Source organism: Muscardinus avellanarius, assembly GCF_963383645.1.
Source record: "Muscardinus avellanarius genome assembly, chromosome: 3".
Lineage (NCBI taxonomy): Eukaryota > Metazoa > Chordata > Mammalia > Rodentia > Gliridae > Muscardinus > Muscardinus avellanarius.
The window spans coordinates 41,605,063-41,618,452 of record NC_137788.1 but is presented as its reverse complement, the minus strand read 5'-3'; the positions used below and the strand labels follow the sequence as shown (position 1 = coordinate 41,618,452).

The window sequence follows — 13,390 nt, the reverse complement described above, 5'->3', positions numbered from 1 at the left end:
GTAAGAGAGGCATTGGCAAGATGTTGGACTCTCACCATCAGGTTGGTCTCTGCTGGGATTCTAATGCTACCACATGGTACCTCTGTGACCTTAGAGGAAATTATTTAAGTTCTCTAGGTCTTTGTATTTTATTTTTAATATGGTAATATAGGTAAGTGTATGTTTATGGTTTGTGTACTGGGAATTAAACCTAGGGGCATTCTACCTCTGAGATATACTCCCAACCCTTTCATTTTGTATACCTCTGAGCTATACACCAGCCTGTCAGATTATTTATTTATTTATTTATTTATTTATTTATTTATTTTATGGTGCTGGAGATTGAACCCAGGGACATTCTACCTCCAAGCTATACCCCCAGAGTTTTTTATTTTTATTTTTGAAATAGGCCCTCAAAACTTGCTGAGGCTGATCTTGAATCTGCAATCCTCCCATCTCAGCCTCCCAAGTACTGGGATTATAGGCATGAGCCACCACACTGACTAATATAAGGCTTTTATGTGATAGAAGTGAAGATAAAATAAAGACAAATAGTAAGTATTTTTTAGATGTTAGCTACTATTCAGAAAGAAAAAATGGTAGGAACTCAGTTAAAAGGCCAATGGTGTTATCTGTGGGTGATATTACATTTTTTCTTCTTTACTTTCTATATTGAGAACTATTTATCATTTTAAAAGGTGATTTTATAGTCAGTCAATCCTCTCTAAGCAGTTCTACTTCTGAAAAACTGCTCTGTGAAAAAAATGCTGAAACATGGAAAAGAACTTTAAGGCTCAGAATATTCAGCAGAGCATTTTGAAGCTAGCACAGCATTAAAACATAAATGTGCCGCAGTGGAGAAATGGCTAAATGAATTATGGAGGATGCGTGCATTGGGGTAGTGTCATATTACAACACTATCACAATGGTAATTACAACGAGTTTAGCAACAAAGAAAATGCTAATATTGTAATGGTGAAGGCAAAAGGGACCCATGTGCAAAGTACAAGAACAGAAAGTGATTTGCCTGGCCAGGAGGATGAGACTCAGTGACCTCTCAATTCAGAGCAGAGAGAATGATTAGAAGAGTGTTGGTAGTACTGAACGAGTTAATACAAGTAAAGCTCTCGGGGCTGTCTCTGGACAGCAGTGCTGCCTAGGTGACAAAATTATTGCTTCTGCTTCTATTTTTACATGTGAGAAGTGTGGCCTGTCCTAGCTACACTGACCCTTACTTTGGTATTATCTAGGTGCTCTCTGATGGGGTTTGACCTGAATCGTCACTGGCTAGATCCTTCTCCATGGGCCCACCCTACCCTGCACGGAGTGAAACAGCTTATCATCCAGATGTACAATGACCCAGTGAGTAACCAAATGCCCTCAACAGCTGCTGGTCTCTTGTTGTGATCCGGGAAAGGGAAGTGTATTGGGAAAGTACACTAGGAACTTTAAATCAGGAAATACATGGGCAAAACCAGAGAGGGACTAGGCCTACTCATCTCTGAGTTGGAGATACCTTCTCCTAATTCCTTCTTCATCCTACCCCTCACAAATATTGAGTTTGTTTACCGTGGTTTTATGGAATGAAGGACATGTATTAGAGCATATTTATATTTGTCAGGGTTCCTTGGTTACAAGCTAAAGAAATACAACTTGAGGTGGTGTAAGAAAAATAGAGAATGTATTAGAAGGGCACCAGGGGTATGTCATATAGTTGAAGACTACAGACTGACCTCCTCCATACCTAGGGAACATGATGGCCAAGCATCACACCCAGTGGCAGTGACTTGCTTTCGTTTTCCAATTCTAGTTTCAAAAGAACTATGATTGGCCTGGCTTGGAGAACACGCCCACCTCCAGGCAAGCCAACTCTGACCCTGGAGGCAAGGATATGTAAATACAAGACAGCCTAGTGAGACTCATGTGCTTGGAGTTGGGGCATGGGGTGGGATCTGTTCCTAAAGAAGAGGGCCTCCCATTCAGGAGAAGGGAAGTAGGCGTAAAAAATGGATGCATGTACCAAGTTGGCTCACAGAGGCAAGTTCTTTCTATTAGGAAATAGAAAGCAGTGGGGTTTCATAGTCCCCCCCACCATAGAGAAATATAACTTTTTAACCATTAGAGCTGCGTGAGGAAGGAGCGGGGCTTTGCCTTATTCAAAGTGTTCAACTTAGAGCTAAATGATAGTTGAAAATGGTACACAGAAGACTCAATTGTTTGGAAGACATTCTAGTGATACATTTGAGTCTCTTCTAACTACAATGACTGTGATTTGATGACCCCTTAACTCCAATCAGGTGACAGATGGTAGGTTAAGACAGCACATTTTCAGAGTTGGGGCACTTCAGAGATGTATCAATGTAATACATTCTACTTATTCTTATTGAAGATGCCAATAAAATACCCTGAATTAAAGACAAATGCGTATTTGATCAGACAAAAAGGTTTGCTGAAAGCCAAATTCACATATTAAAATGAGAATTAACCAAAAAGCTAAGTCCTTAGGTGCAATGCAGCCATCCTGGTTCTCAAACTACTGTTTTCTTGATTGTGGATGTGAATTTTCCTTTCCTGGGTCCCTCCTAGCCCACCTTATGTGTCAGGGCTAACATGGCCATAGCGTTAGTATATTGGTTTCCCCTCCAGCATCATCAGTTAAAAGTTATTAATTTGCTAACAAACAATTGGATGTTTTTCTATGTAGCATAATATAGATCAGGCAAAAATGAGTTATATATTAGGGTAATATTTATGGTATAAATAGACTGACCGTTAGATGGTTGGATCTTAATCAGTACACCTTGGAAACTGGACAGGTTTTATAAGCTGTTTTGTTCCTGACAGTCCATGCCTTTCTGCCTCAAACAATTATGCAAAGCACTAATGTAGGAGTCCAGCTGACTTGGAATAGATACCCAACTCCTGTCTCTCCTCACTCCTTCCCTCTTGACCAGTATTTTTTGGCAGGGGTGAAGATAGGGGAGAAGGCTTAACACAGCACGTACTTAGTATTTATTATTTCACAGTTTCCATGAGTCTATGTGGTGGGAATGGCTTAGCCACACCCTCTGGTGAGATTCTCAGAAGGCTGCAGTCAAGATGTCCATTTGGTGGCCTGTGGTCTAATCTGCAGCTTGGCTCTTGCCCAGCCTTTCTTCCTTCTTTCTGCAAACATTTATATATCACAGTTCTATATACCAGGCACTGCCAATATAATCATGAAAAAAACTGACCCCTTGTGATATAGCGGGGGCACAGACGTTCAGTGAGTAAATACTGATAAACAGATTTATGAAGTGTGTCTGGGATTATTTTTAAAAAGCACAAAGGTATAGCATAAGTAGAATGATGATACGTCTTGGCTTTTCTGGGGGCAGTTTTAGTTTGTGCCTGTTGTCCGGTTGTATTTTTAAATAGTACCCTCTTTTAAACCTAAGAGAATCATGGTTCATAGTTATGTTCTGTCTAGTTAAAAGCAATGGGAAGGCACATAGAACAGCATATCCTTAACAAACATTATCTGGATCTGATTAAAATTCCCACTGGATTTTGGGCATCATCATGCCCAGTTGCAAACACTGCAGCCCCAGAGGCATCTACCCGAGTGCCTCAAACATAACCATAATCACTTAACTCTGAGCTCTCTGAACTGCTGGGACAACTTCCCTACTGTCTTTAAATGCTCATAACTTCTCTCTTTCTGTCCTGGTGGCCTTCTGCCTTCAAAATCAACAGGCAGGAGACCCTGTAAGATCTGAGCACTGCTTCTCTCTCAACTCCTCTGGGCCCTACGCTGGTGTACTAATGCAGCCCAAAAGAGACAGGCTTCACAGACAGGTGCTCTGGGTGTGTTTATGTAAGGATCCCAACCCAGGAGGCAACACTTGAGCTGACACATGCTCAGGGCAAGGAGAACTTTCCAGGCAGAGGAAACAGCATGTGCATCTGTCTCAAGAGGGTGGTGTGCTCAGGAGACCAAAAGTTGTTCTGTGTGGCCAGTACTGGAGGCAGATAGAAGGACAAAAACAGGATACAATCTGGACTTAATTGTGTGGGAATGAAGATCCACTGAAGGATTTAAGTATGAAAATGACAGAAAAATCCCGCCAATGCCTATTAGGAGGATGACTTTGGAAGGTCCAGGCTATAGGCAGGGAGACCACTGGAAACTTGCTGTTAGGTTGAAGAGAGTCTAGAAATGCTAATGAGTGACTTAAGGAAATGGGGATCTGTGGCTGGTGAGAGAGGAAAGAGTTTGCTTGATGCCAATGATTTGGGGCTTGGGTCACAGAGTGGATGAAGTGCCCTTTCTGAGCTGAGAACCCTGGAAGAACAGTGCATGGCTGGACATGCTGGGTTTGGAGAGGAGAAGAAGAGAAGGGTCCATCCTGCACTGCCAGCTCCTGGGAGAAGCCCTTCTGTGTCCATCTCACCTGGCATTAGCTGTCCTAATGTTAGTGATGACCTTGACCTTGACCCCAAAGCCTGCTTTCCTAGCCCCATGCTCCTAAACACTTAGTCTGCATTGGAGACATCGGAAATTCAATGACAGCATTTGAAAAGAACTCTTTAACCCAGAGGACCACACTGGAGCTGAGATATAAAGTGTTTTATGTTCCATTTCCAGATCTCTCCCTCTGTACAGCATGGCTCTTGTTTACCAGTCCTGATTGATTGTCTCCCCTGGGGTGGAGACGGGCTAATTTTTCAGAGTCCCTGGTACCCAGCAGGGATCTGACTCCAAGCAGGTGCTCAGCATAAATGCTGAGCAAATTATGAAGCAAACTTGGAGCCTCTGTGACTTGATCTTAGAAATATTTCCCGAGGAAGAGGAGCCACTGGCGCCCGGACCCCTCCCCTACCTCAGCTGGCCTCCAGAGTATCCCTGATCTCACTTTCATCACCACTGCGCACTCCTTTAATTAGGGCTCTGGAATTGGGACACAAACCCTCTCCTGGGTTCACTTACCACCTGCTGAGGTTGTCCAAAACCCCAGGGATAGAACCTGAGATGACACCCACCCTCATGCCCACAACATGGGTTTCTGATCATCTTGCTCCACCCCTCAGGCTTCATGTCTAGTCCATGACACCCAAAGCCTCTCCCAGTCCCTTGTCTTCCCGGTCTCCAATTGGTCCCTACCAGGGCGCCAACTACCTTGTGTTTAGAAGATGGCCGTGGGCATTTTGTTATCCTTAGTGACGGTTCCAATTCTGCTCCACACTCGGGTCTCTCCTGCTCATTCTTACTTTAGGTCTGTGAGCTCTACCCCTTTCATAAGTAATTACTGCCAGAAATGATATCACCTTTCAGGTGAGAACTCATCCTCTGCCCATGGAAGTTTCACTTTATCCTAGCGCACACACAGCACAGCACAGAGTATAACTGTGATTTCGTAGCACATAATCAGCCACATAACAAAAGTCACTCGCACACAGGCTACTCACAAGGCCCTCTTCTCACCTACATCCAATTGTGATTTTTACAGATGTGCTTCCTAGGACCATCTATGTGCATCTACTAGCATCTAACTAGGTACATGTGAGATGTGCCCTGCCAGAGATGTGTTTAGTGATATTAAATGTGCTCAGCAATCATTTTCAATGACAATAGGCTCATGGCAGCCTCAGCAACTTAGCAAGACTCTGTTTCAAAATAAAAAATAGAAAGTAGAGCTAGAATTTGACCTTAGAGGAACACTTAGGAGTTCAATCCCCAGTACCAAAAAAAAAAAAAAAAGTAGACAGCATTTGCTTTAAACTGCATTGAATATTCTTCAGTGTTGCCATGAGCTAAGACCCCTGGGTAACCCCTGTGGCTCTAGAGATTAGTAGGGCAGGGTCCCGGGCCAGAAAAGATTTTTAATCTGATGAGAAGGCCAGACCCTTTGTGAAATGGTAATCCAAGGTGGTCAGGAAAGGGAAAGAAAATAAAACACCATGCTTCGGAAACATAAATCTGAGAGGGAGTAATCTAGGTGGGTGGGATGGTGGGGAGGTGCCCCAGGAAGCTTTAGGAGCTGGCATTCCAGGAAAAGCTGGACGACGGAATGGCAGGGACAGACCTCATCTGCTGAGGTTGATGTGCAGGGTTTATAATGAGGAGCCGTGGAGGGGAAGGTGAGAGTAAGGCTGAGTGAGCTCATGGATGGGTTTGCACACTGGATCAAAGGAAATCAAAGCCTTAGTCCCTCTTATAAGTTAATTTTTAGTTGAATTAAATATCATCACAATAAAAGAAATCAAGGTGATAGAGTAAAATACCTCTTCTTGGGAATATCCCAGCATATAATCGCTTAGTCTTGAGAATCAGAGTAATTAGTAGAGAGCCCTCAAAGACACTGGAGCAAGAAATGCATCAATGAATAGCATTTCTAGTTGTCCAGTTTCTCATTCTAGAAACTCTGGAGTCTTTTCTCCCCTTCTTCCTCCTCCTTCTCCTTATCCTACTTCATTTATTTTTATTTTTATTTTTTTTTTTTGTAGTACTGGGAATTTAACCCAGGGGCATTCTACCTCTGAGCTACATCCTCAGCCCTATTTCATTTTTTTTTTATTTTAAAACAGGCTCTCACTAAATTACTGAGGCCCTCACTTAAGTTGCTGAGGCTGAATATGAACTCATGATCCTTCTGTCTCATTCTAAAACTTAAATCTGACTGAGTCTTCCTTTCTTGCTTTAAAACATCTGAGTGACTCCCTTAATAGGGATAGAGGCTGACATAACTTGACATGCTGTTCAGGGACATTCTCTATTCATTTCTGTGCCCCCGGACCTAGCACAGAACATAGCGCTACAGATAATATTATGTTGGAGGAAGAATGAATAGTTGACTAAAGAATATACGCTTCAGGACATGACCCAGGATGCAGTGTGCAGACCGGATCAAAGGAATTAAGGCCCAGAGGAAGAAGGGAGACCAGTTAGCTACTATTGCAATAGTCCAGGTGAAGGATGGTGAGATCTGGTTTCCCAAGGGCAAAGCCTATTGCTGAGAACTCCAGGATCCGACTGGGTAGGGGAATAGGTTCCTCCAGATCTTTCCTTTGCTCCCTCAGAACAAGGATTGCTTTTCTGAGAGGTTTCTTCACTCCAAGGTGATTTTTCCTCCTTTTCCTGGAGAAGCAAGGCCCTTTGCAGTGGCTGCCTGTGTTGCTATAACAACTTGGCTGCAGCTCTTTTAGACAGATCCGTTTCCTTAAATCATTTAAGGAAAATTAGCTGCCATAACAACATGGAGCAGCTTTTAAAATAGAGCAACACAGGGCTGGGTGGCTTTCTCCCTCCCTCCCTTGCCTCCTGTAGTCCTGAAGATAAGCTGCTCTCTTTCTGTCAAATAAATAAATAAATTATAACACATTTACTTGACAAACAGAGCAGTCAGTGACATGGTCAAATAACACACACAGAGTCAACGCTCATTCACACCAGCCCACAAAATACACACACACACACACACACACACACACACACACACACACACACAAGCACATGCACCATAGAAACGTGCAGAAGGTGCATGCATTTGCATACAAAAAGCTAAAAATGCATATACATAAAAACATAAACATAGTATATAAAACATGCGCATAGATAAGTATACGTTACACTTAATTAGACACAAAAGATAAGTAATGTACACAAGCACACAACCAGCCAGTTTCACCAGCCCAAAGGAATTACAGGAGATGGGCCAGGAGGTCTGTTCTTAGGATGAGCAGGGGTATCACTGAGTCACCTGACCAAAAGGCCCTGAGGTGGCAGCTCCTCTCTAGAAACCAGGGACACCTGCAGCTCTTAAGTGCATCGCCTGGGAAGGAAGCCTGACTGTAGAAGTAGTAAACCCGCCTTGGGGAGGGAAGGGGGAAAGGTTAAAAAAACCCCCCGTTCCCACCCCACTTACACACTTGGATATAAACCAGGAGAGCAGGAAGCTGCAGCCACAGAATTTTAAGTGGCTAATCCTTTGCCCCCTGTGGCCGGCAGCATGTTTATCATCCCCTGGGAAGAGGTAATACCCTTCCGACCCACCAAAGATCACACGTGTAAGGCATTTGAACACTGGCTCACTGAGGCTTCAGGAATGTTGTAAACTGGACTGTGGATGCCCAAGTCTTTGTTTCAGATTCATGCCTATGGTTTTATTATCCTTGAGATTCCCTGTGGGAAGCAGCTGAACCTTGGTGAGCTTTTATGTGTGACAGAAAGGACTAGGGATACCAAATCCTCCTCCAGGGGGGCTGGAACCACTCATTTTTTAAAAAAATTCTATTTAGCAAGTCATTCCTCCTGCATGGGATTTTATTTCTCCCTGTTTATGCACACACGCGTGCGCGCGCGCACACACACACACACACACACACACACACACACACTGTAGGGGTAGAAGAATGAACCTTTTGGCTCCACTGTCTATGGCATTTTAAAGTTGTCTGTTGACTACAATGCACAGTGTACTGGAAGGCAGGATTTTCCATGGGCACAGAAGTCCTGGCTGCTGACCGGGCGGGACAGCCTGCTGGAATGCCTATGAAGGTGCTTAGCCCAAGGCAGGTGTTCGCAGATGTTGGCTTCCTAAGCCTCAGTGTGCCCATCTGCTAAGAGGGAAGAACATTCCCTGACCTGCCTGCCTCATCAGTTGTAGTGCAAGAGCCAATGTGTGTGAATGTAAAGCATTCTCTAAAGTAGCAGAGGGGTATCATCTAGGGTAGGCAGGAAGGTCCTGCCAAAATTCCAAACTACAGCCAGCTGCTGGGTTTCCTTCAGGATAGATGGACACATTCACACTGACATCAAGGATCCCACAATTTTCCATCTTCTCAGTATGTTTCTGCTTATACCTCTGTTGCCCAGAAAATCAGTAGGGGGGTGGAGGTTAATATGGGGACAAAGACTTGAAATAAATGTACTAAGAAGCTGGGCATGGGGGTGCACGCTTGTAATCCCCACGCTTGGGAGGCTGAGACAGGAGGATCGCACAGGTTCGAAGCCAGCCTCAGCTACTGAGTGAGGCTCTCAGCAACTTAGTGAGACCCTGTTTCCAAATAAAATATAAAATAGGGCTGGGAGTATAGCCCGGAGGGAGAAAGCCTCTGGGTTCCACCCCCAGTACCACACAAAAAAAGTAATAAATGTACTATTGTATAGGAGGCGCTGAAATCATGGGGTGCTTTGGGTTCATGAAATTTTTATGGTTTTCTTCTTCCTCTAACAGTTTGAGATGGTTTATAAAACTTTAAGAAATTTTAAGAAAAAATATTATTTTTCTAAAGGGTAACTTCTTCCATCTGTAATAAAAGACATGACTTTTCTAACTCTTTAAATTACACCTTTGGCTCTCTGGCAGAAAACAGGGTGGAGAGCTAGCTCTCTCACTTTAGAGTAAAATTCCTGTCAAGTTGGCGGCTCCCTTCAACTTCCTTAACATCTTTTTGTACTGCAAGACTCTGGGTGCCTCCTATTGACTGGATACATATTGCTCCAACTGGATAGGGCATCAACAAAGGTTCTAGAAGGCTCTCTCTGAGTAAGGTCCATTAAACTCTCTATGTCTCAGTCTTGATATCTGATATTTGGGGCTGACAATACCACCCATTTCCATCGATTTCTGTAAGGATTTGATACTTGCATATGAATAACCTTTAATAGTAGGTATATGAGAAATAAACCTATTGTTATTTTATTTATTTATTTATTTGGTGGTACTGGGGTGAAACCCAGAGGCTTTCTACCTTCGGGCTATACTCCCAGCCCTATTTTATATTTTATTTGGAAACAGGGTCTCACTAAGTTGCTGAGAGCCTCACTAAGTAGCTGAGGCTGGCTTCGAACCTGCGTGATCCTCCTGTCTCAGCCTCCCAAGTGCAGGGATTACAAGCGTGCGCCACCACGCCCGGCCTAAACCTCTTGTTATTTTATGTACTTGGCTGAGCACCTACCTTACCATCCCCACAGCCCTGGCTCCCACACTCCACCATAGACTATGATCCCCTTGAGGGCTTGGACTTTGTCTCAGTCATTTCTATATCCCCAAATTCAAAATAGGGTGCAGCCATTCAATGAATGTGGAGAGAAAAAGGAGAAAAGCAGGCAGGAAGAAATCCACTCATCAAAACCTGGAATTAAGCCAAACATGGTGGTAGCGGTGCACGCCTGTAATCCCAGTAGTTGGGAGGCTGAGATAGGAGGATCACAGGTTTGAGGCCACCCTCAGCAACTCAGTGAGGCCTTCTACAACTTAGTAAGACCCTCTTTTAAAAAATAGGACTGAGAGTGTAGCTCAGAGGTTGAATGGCCCTGGGTCCAACAATCCCCAGTGCCACAGGGAAAAAACAAAAAACAAACAAAAAACCCAGAAAAAAACTACCACCTGGAATTAGCCTGTAAACCAAGAGACACTCCAAAAATCCTCCTCATTGTTCAGAATACACTGTCCTCTCCAAGATTTCCCTGTACGCAGCGAGCCCTCATTCCTTTGTTCTTATGTAACTATTAATAGCGACTCCGCTTCTTTGGTGTTGTGGTTTATCCCACAAACATTAGTAGAGCAGATTCCGCAGGCTTGGTGCTGTAGCCCCATCTCCACTGGCCAAGGGCTCCATTTCCTCAGCTACACTGCAAACCCCTCCAGCACTGCGTCTGCCTTTGCTCCCTGCTGCCCTGAGCGGGGCCAGGCGGTCAGTGAGAATCTCTTGAGCAGCTGGCCAACTAGGTGCAGCCTCTCAGGCTGGGAATACAGCTCAGTGGTAAAGGGCTTGCGGAATTCAATCCCCAGTGCCTCACACACGCGGACAGTCTCCATATACTGCTTGTGGGTTCCTACATATGGTCCACAGGGCTGGTGCGCTCGTTGGCTAAAATGCATGTCACTGTTTTTAGGGACAGTTCATCTGTCAGCCTCCTTCAGTCTGAAGCTTCTCAAAGATAGAAGCTGTGTTTTTTCCATCTTGTTTTTTAACACTGGGCAGAGCCAACGCACGGTAGACACTTGAGAGAGGCCTGGGAAATATTGATAGCTCCCTCGTGTGACCCAGAATTTCCCAGCAATAAAGCACCAAAGCATCCCAGAGAAATTCATGGCAGCCCTCAGTCCAAGCCTCTGCAGCGCCCTCTACTGCGCTGTGTCCCCCTGGGCTCCTCATTTCCTTCCTCTTTTGCTCTTCCCGATCTCCTGTCACACAGAGCTCCTGCATATGCAATCTCTTTCTCAAGCTCACAAATTTGGAATTTCTAAAACATCACAATCCAGATCCGTGTAAGATCTCCATCACAGACCCGCAGATTCTAAAGTTCTTCTCTTCCCTCCTCCTTGGCTACCAGTATTTACTCCATTTACCCTGGTTTTTCTAAGTTAGGTCAAACTTCCATCCCCATTTTGTCCACTTCATGGTCAACCAATTAATCCAGGTGACAATGAGCTGGAAAGAAGTCTCTGTATGCAATCTGATAGCCCTGGACTAACCTCTGGTTAGTTAGCTAAGCCTCCAGTTTACTTCCAGATCAACTCTTCCAACTCACCTACCCTCTCAACTCTTCACCTCTCCCTTCTCTTCCCAGCTCCTGGTCTGAGCAGGCTGGGAAGTACACAGGACCTGCTAACCCACTAGAACTCATCTGAGCAGGCCTATAACAGAGTATGGGTTACACTGTAGAGTGTTTTGTGTTCAACATGTGTAGAACTTTTCTGAGAGTTATTTTTGGTTGTTGCTGTTGGGAGGCTCTAGAGCCCAGGATGAATTCATGCTGGTACATCAAATAGCATATTGCATTTCAGAAATTGGCCTTAGCCATGGGAAATCAAGTAAGCCAGATGCCTAATTAGTCCATTATTTACAGTGGTGGAGAGAGCTGAATGCTGATGAAAGGACCAGTTCTGCTTCCAGCAAGAACTGAACTGTTTAACCTTTTATCAGGAAATCACTCCTATCCTCTCTAAGTGCTAATGCCCATCCCCCAAGCCCCAGGTGTCTGCTGTGCAGAGTCTTATCAGCCCTAGCACAGCCTGAGCCTCTGGCCCAAGAGTCTTGGTGCTCTCCCACTCAGCAAACCATACCAGGCTTTAACACCTGCTTTACTCCCAGGCTGGTAAAGTCCACAGATGAAACAGTAAGCTCTCCATATCTTCAAAAGAAACAAGATTCGTTCATTCACTCATTCATTTCTGGAGCCTAGGTTCAGGAACATGGGAACACAAAAACAAATATGAAACAAAAACAGCCCATCCCCTCAAGAGACTGATGATCTGGATTAAAGCAATGGTGTCCAAACTTTTCAGAAAAATTGCAAGGGGTCAAGGAAACCCCTCCTAAGGGACTCTTTTACACTGTAATAGAGCAGAAGAATTTTGTAGGAGTTCAGGCTCAGGCCTGAATTTACATTTCAATTCAACACTTAATTCCTTGGGCAGGTCCCTTACTAGTCCTAAGACTCAGTTTCTCCTAGATAAGGGCTGTTTTTGAGGATTAAATGAGACAGTATTTAAGGCACTGTGCTGTATACATATGGTCTCAAAATTGTTAACTGTTATTTACTATAAGAAATGTATTTGAATCAACATTTCCTTGGGCATTAAAAGTTTGCAAACCCTGGTCTGGGGCTTTCTTGAATGCAGCACACAGTGGTAAGTGTTATGACAGACAAGGGCTCTGAGCATCCTACAGATAGTATGAGGTCTTCTGATCTGGACATAGGACCAGACAAGCCTGCCTGGGGAAATCTAGACTAAAGAAATAATCTGGTATAATTGGATGTGGTGGCACACACCTGTAGACTCAGTATTTGAGAGGCTGAGATAGAAGGATCAAGGACAGCCTTGACAACTTAGAGAGACTGTCAAAAACCTAGGGAGACTCTGTTTCAAAATAAAAACTGAGGCTGGTGTGGTGGCTCACACTTGAAATCCCAGTACTCGGGAAGCTAAGACAGGAAAATGGCAGGTTTGCAGCCAGCATCGGTAACTTAGTGAGGCCCTCGGCAATTTAGTGAGACCCATTTCATAATAAAAATAAAATAGGGCTGGGAGTGTAACTCAGAGGTAGAATGCCCCTGAGTTCAATTCCCAATACCACAACAAATTAATTAATTAATTAATTAAAAATTTAAAAATCTAGGGAGCATAACTTGGAGATAGAATGTCTGTAGGTTCAATCCAAAGTACTAAAAAAAAGTGAAAGAAAAAATTAATCTGATATAAATAAGGATTTATGCAGAAACTTCTGAGATGATTTTTAAAAGAGGAGAAGAGTCGGAATTGTTTAGACAAGGTCTGGGGAAGCATTACAGGCAGAGGAAACAATGTGAGTGAAGACATAGGCACCAGACAGGTAAATAAACCTGGGGAATTGCAGGGAGCTGGTTTGCTGGACTGCGGGTAGCATGGCAAGACAAGGCTGGGTAAAAAGCAATTGCCAC

General features: G+C 44.0%; 1 protein-coding gene across 1 annotated transcript in view; it reads left to right on the top strand.

The window, feature by feature from the left end:
- Positions 1-13,390, top strand: part of AGBL4 (AGBL carboxypeptidase 4) — a gene marked incomplete at both ends in the record, with an annotated part of 1,136,473 nt that overhangs the window by 1,044,011 nt on the left and 79,072 nt on the right. The window contains 1 exon segment of the mRNA XM_080691412.1: positions 1,230-1,341. Within this exon segment, the coding sequence (XP_080547538.1) occupies positions 1,230-1,341 (112 nt within the window).